Source organism: Phoenix dactylifera, chromosome 5 (genome assembly GCF_051530095.1).
Source record: "Phoenix dactylifera cultivar Ajwa chromosome 5, Ajwa_hap1_PhDact_Kaust_v1.1, whole genome shotgun sequence".
In the NCBI taxonomy this organism is placed as follows: domain Eukaryota; kingdom Viridiplantae; phylum Streptophyta; class Magnoliopsida; order Arecales; family Arecaceae; genus Phoenix; species Phoenix dactylifera.
Genome location: NC_143194.1, coordinates 2335925 through 2341419, shown reverse-complemented (window position 1 = coordinate 2341419; position 5495 = coordinate 2335925). Strand labels below are relative to the sequence as shown.

Here is a 5495-nt window from a genome sequence, read left to right as displayed (position 1 = left end):
TTAGTGCATATAGTTTCTACAGTGTATTGGACTGTTATCTCTTGATAGGTAGTATTAAAAGATGATCAATCCCATATCAAATTTCATTTAATAATGAATTAATTATCTCCTAATCAACGTATCCAGAGATGATATGGAATCTTTAAAATCGAAGAATAGACTAATTGAAGAAATCAACAGGGCATTAGCCATGAAATCGCCGACAAAAAAAAGGCGATCAGAATGACGCATCTCCATCAAGCTTCACATGTTTAACAGAATCAATTGCTGAGACATAAATCCAATGTTACATGACTGAGGAAACCGGGAATGTGGGTCAGATGAGCCCCATTAGATCCCCTGCAGCTCAAAAAGTGGAAGGGGGGAAATTTATGGACTCAGCACACTCCATCTCGTTATGCCCAAGATTCTTGAGAACATCAGATTCCACATAAACTTCACCAATACAAGAAAAAGGGGATCCTAACACTCTGATTGCCAAACAACTATTTGGCAATTGGAAATGCCGTCAGACCTTTAAATGCTGTAGCTGAAAACAAACAAGCCATTATGATCATTCTCCTAGCCCTGTGGGATTTCCTTCTGCAAAAGAGTAAGAGCAGAGAGAGGAATACTAACATCAGGCAAGCCTCTATAACCACTTGGAAAGATTGGTATTCAACTTTCAAGCACAAGATCGGCAAAAAATTAATATTTGATCTTGTGCCAAATATATTTAATTTGAGCCGTTAACTCCCTTCTTAAGGCAATTAACTAAACTATCATGCATGCAAGACAAATTATGATTTAGCTGTCAAGGGAAAGGTTTGTAGTTCTTTAAAAGTCTGAAACAAACTTCACATAACATAAGAGAGAATCTGACAAAATCTAATAGAGACTCGAACAATTTGTAGAACATAGTGAAAAACAAATTCAAAAATTTCTCTCACAAAAAGAAAACAGATTTAAAAATGTTCTGGTAAATGAAAACAATAATGAGAAAATATAACTTCTGAAAGAAAAGGAGAACGTTCAGTTTCTAAAGATTTTGGTTAGCTGCCTTCCCTCTGAACCACTAGGAAAGAAGGAGGTAGCAAAAACTTTTCTTTCCTTACAGAGGCAGGCAAGCTGCAGGCACTTGGAATTTCTGATCGAACATGAAACAAATAAAAGACAACAAAACAAATCTAAATTTGTATGAAGCACAGATTTATAACAGAGAAGCGATGGGCTTACGATCATCAATGAGGCCCTTCTGGTGCCGTTCCATGCATTGGAGAATGTACTTGAATGTCTCAATCTCGCAAGGGATTGTGATAGCCCCCCTATGGTCAAATCCAAACTCCTCCTCAGCCTTCTCTAGAAGTAGCTTAAACAATGGCAGGCTCAGATAACTTGTCGGCACGACGAACCTCCGATGCTCAGGTCCCACATAGATTGGAATATACCCCTTAGGGACATCCGGTGGAGGCTCCGGGCTCTGGCAGCCCTCCTCATCTGAATCACAACAGCTGCACACATTCTTCAAGCGCTTGTCCACGGCAGGGGGAATGCCGGAGGCCTTGGATTCATTTTCCTTTGGCCCAAGTGTAATGGAATGCCATTTCTGGAGCATCTCTCTAAATCGGACTATCTGCCGGATTCCGGTCACCTTCACATTCTCATCACCCATGGCTGGAGGACTAAATGCTGATCGCCAGACTTGCTCAAATTCCGACAAATTAGTCCTATCAGATCTCGGTGGTCTCTATGCACTTATAGTCTCAGACTGTATGTCATAGCACTAATTTAAGATTAGCCATGGAAACAACATTGCTGGAAATCAAATTCTTCCACATTGTTTAATAATGAATAAGAAAGGCATTATGATGCATTGCAAATGTTCTCAAAAAAGCTTGAAAGTAATCATGCTCAAGTTCTATTCCATTGGAGAGAGTTGCAAAATGTCTCAAGGGAGCAGCTTGACTACTGTAAAACAATAATACTGGTGTTAATTATTATTAGCCAAAAAGAAAGTGGGTATGCCATTGAACTGTCATTCTTTGCTGCTTCAAGAAGTAAACTTTTTCAGACAAAAGAGTTTCATTATTGTAAACCTCCTATAAATTTTTCCAGCCTTTTGAGGCATGATATACCATGATGCACTGCAGAGATTCTTAGGAGACAAGTTTGGACTCCAGACACACCCCACAACCAATAATTGCTAATAGAATATACGGCTGCAAGTCCTTGTTTGAAGCTTCAAAGAAAAAAGTGAACATTAAAAAATATTAAAGAAAAAGTCTAAACATAGCAATTCAATCACTGAAACAAAAAGCCAAGGACGGCATTGCTGCCGATGAAAGAAAAAAAGAATTATTAATGGAGGAATCTTTAGATTTTAAAAAAGAAATCAATAATTAAGATTATGGAATCTGCGAACGATTAAAATATTAAAGAGACAAGATCTATTACCAGGAGCATCTAGCAATAAGACGTTGATTGTCCTACTATGGAAGCACATGATGTGCAAAGAACAGAATTTTCAGGAGAATAACATGAGATTCCCTAATATGTTCAAGGAACCTTAATGCATCATGTGAGGTATGTATGTAGCAAGGAACCTTAATGGGAGGTACGTTAATGAGAGCCCCCTAATATGTTCAAGGAACCTAAATGCATCATGTGAGGTATGTATGTAGCAAGGAACCTTAACGGGAGGTATGTTAATGAGAGCCCCCTAATATGTTCAAGGAACCTTAATGCATCATGTGAGGTATGTATGTAGCAAGGAACCTTAATGGGAGGTATGTTAATGAGAGCCCCCTAATATGTTCAAGGAACCTTAATGCATCATGTGAGTTATGCAGCAAGGTTTTGCACAACCATTATAGAACTTCTGATTTCTCATCTTTTGCCTTATTGCATAAACAAAACAGAGCACCAAATGAGAGCAGCCAATAATCGAAACTTATTAAAACAATATAACAATATAAACATTCCCTTCCCAGACCTTGCTATGGTAGCAATCTCCTGCATTGGGAAACATTCCATCTAATAGCTAGAAGGCCCAGAACCAACCAATCAATCAGTTGAGTGGATCTAGGGCCCCATCAATGGAGACTCTCAAAGATTTTTCAGGATGGTGGTTGCCGGGATATGCTTGATGGCTCGACGGGTAACTGATTGCATGGTTCAAGACAATGGACTAATGTATAAATACGTGATGACATAGCATCTAAAGGTGGGCAGAACAATTTCAGTTGATTCTATTACATGAAAACAGAAATCGCATGTAAATCAAAGCTTTCAAAGATTGTCTTTTCTTTCAGCAAAAGCTAAGTAAATGTAAACCAAGTGACAAAATGTTCTTTACCAAGAGCACCTTTGGATTCTCACAATGGATAGAAGCATTCTTCTTGGCATTACTGTTATCCTCATGAAAAATAGAAGTTTCTTCTTTTGGGGACTCTCTATAACATTTGTTTCAAAGTAACATTTCTTCGTCTTAAGTGTCTTAAAGATGGGAATGGAGACTCTCCACCACATTCTTTAAAAAAAAAGCAAGTAGAAGCAATTGGAGGCATTAAATATTTCACATTCTATAATATAATCGCTGGCTACCTAACAAATCAGATGGAAAGTCCTTTTCCTTAAATAAAAGTTTAGATTGAGAAGGATAAGACTACCTATCTAGTGAAATAATCCAATGAATAAGATATATAATCAATGGGACTGCAAGAATCCAAAATTATGTTCAAAAAGCAATTTCCATAGAACAGATTTGACACTACATTCCTTGTGTGCAATTATGTCATAATTCATCATTTTGCTTTACAATCACATCAGAATTCTATCATAAAAAATTATTACAAAAAAAATCAAATACATAATATTGCTTGTTCTTACCTACATTTCTTTTTCAAAAAAAAAAAAAGTTTTGTCATATAGATCAATGTCATAACCATGGGCTCCATGGAATACTTTGCTTCTAATTGACAACAAAAACACATAATTATAAACTAAATACAAAAATCCAAAATAAATAGGATGGAAAGAAGAAATAACCAGAACTTCTGTGAGATCAACCATCAGCAGGAAGAAAGAGACACAAATCTAGACACACAAACAAATGAAACTGACCTAGGATTTTAGTTACCTTTTTGGGCAAAGGATATGGCTTCATTAGCTCAAAGAAGGAGAGGAGAGGCTGCCATTAGGAGGAGAGGACGAGGAGGAGGAGGAGGAGGAGGAGGAAAGGAAGAGAGGATCAAAAAAGGGAGAACAGCCGGTGTAAACGTTACATTCCAATTTACTAATGTACCCCTACCATTTTACGCTATTATTTTTTTATCCTCGGCTGTTACCGTCTTCCGCGGTTTGCGCTGCCGCTACTGGAGCAATTGCCTGTGAGGGTAAATTGGGAAATGGAAAATTTGAGAGGGCAAATGGGTGAAGGGTTGGCCGGGTCAAGTGAGACACGTGTCAAGCTCAGAAGACGTCCGGACAAATATTCCCGCCGAGGAAACCGGCCCTCTCTCCCCAAGATGGCGGTGGGAAGTTTTTTTTCTCAACAGGCACATCTGAGCCGTTCAATGGGAACCATTAATTGATCGGATGGTTGGGATTGCGTTTACTTGGCTTCTCAGAAGCGCAGTTAAATTTGAAAGGTCCATGAAAGCCTTTCCCTTCTCTTCCCGTGACTCGCGGCTTTCTTTATAGTGAAGGCCCGTGATGGTTTCTCACATACCTTGGAGAAGAAAAGATTGGATGTGATGATTTGGAAATAAGAAATGTTCAAAAAAATTTATCAAAAATCTGAAAAGAGTTGGATAACAAAGAATTAGAAAAAATAAAGTTTAAATATATGAGTGTTAAAGATATTCATAAATTTATTTATTTAAAGATAAATATAGGAGAAGAAAAGTAACAAATAGTAGCAAAAATAAAATAATTCCTACAAAAGTTATGTGATATCATTAATTTGTATTATAGAAAAAAATTTGAGCTATTAATAAGTAATTCTTGAATAAGTTATAAAATTTATGTATAAATGGGATGTGAATGTAGGTCATTGCACTACCGAACCTCCACCTATTTGCCTCATACATTGATAACAAAATTTTATCATTCAAAAGTGATATGAAGCATGGCTCGTGTTTGAATCATAGCCCACTTAAGAATTTCGAATTTTGGGGCTTGACTCACCCAATTACCAGCATCTTGTTCTAAGGCGCTATGTGATCACCACCATCTAAGAGGGCCTCGTTATCTTGTCTCAAGAAATAGCCATAATTAGTAACTTTTTAAACAGAACAACAAAAGGCCTATATAAAACAAGGAGCTAGACTGTTGGGTTAGTTTTCAGATTTTTTTATGATAAAATTGGATTTATTAAACCAATCTAGTAAAATTATATTTATGTGAATCAGAAAATAAAATATACAAAAAATTAGAAGGAATATTTGATGCAGCAATCCATAGAATTGTTTCCATATGATTAGTCACACAAGTCGCCATCTAATTAGTAGCACTAT

At 37.0% G+C, this 5495-nt stretch overlaps 1 protein-coding gene across 5 annotated transcripts; it reads right to left on the bottom strand.

The window, feature by feature from the left end:
- Positions 1-223: 223 nt before the first annotated feature.
- On the bottom strand, positions 224-4249 carry LOC103716962 (protein SMALL AUXIN UP-REGULATED RNA 10-like). 5 transcript variants are annotated; one of them, XM_088721335.1, is made up of 4 exons: positions 4118-4217; positions 2115-2218; positions 1216-1747; positions 224-582 (listed from the first exon to the last, which is right to left on the bottom strand). In XM_088721335.1, the coding sequence occupies exons 3-4, from the start codon at positions 1649-1651 to the stop codon at positions 554-556; spliced, it is 465 nt and encodes a 154-aa protein (XP_088577461.1). In that variant the 5' UTR covers positions 1652-1747; positions 2115-2218; positions 4118-4217; the 3' UTR covers positions 224-553. The 5 variants fall into 5 exon arrangements, with proteins under 5 accessions (XP_088577461.1, XP_008803404.1, XP_088577462.1 ...); XM_008805182.4 differs by lacking the exon at positions 2115-2218 and having other exon boundaries at positions 4118-4249; XM_088721336.1 differs by lacking the exon at positions 2115-2218 and having other exon boundaries at positions 4102-4227.
- Between the last annotated feature and the right edge of the window lie 1246 nt (positions 4250-5495).

Coding starts and splice junctions, on each gene's coding strand:
- LOC103716962 (XM_008805182.4), bottom strand. CDS start 1,651: ATGGGTGATGAGAATGTGAAGGTGACCGGAATCCGGCAGATAGTCCGA. Junction 583..1,215: donor GAAGGGCCTCATTGATGATC/GTAAGCCCATCG, acceptor ACTCTTTTGCAG/AAGGAAATCCCACAGGGCTA.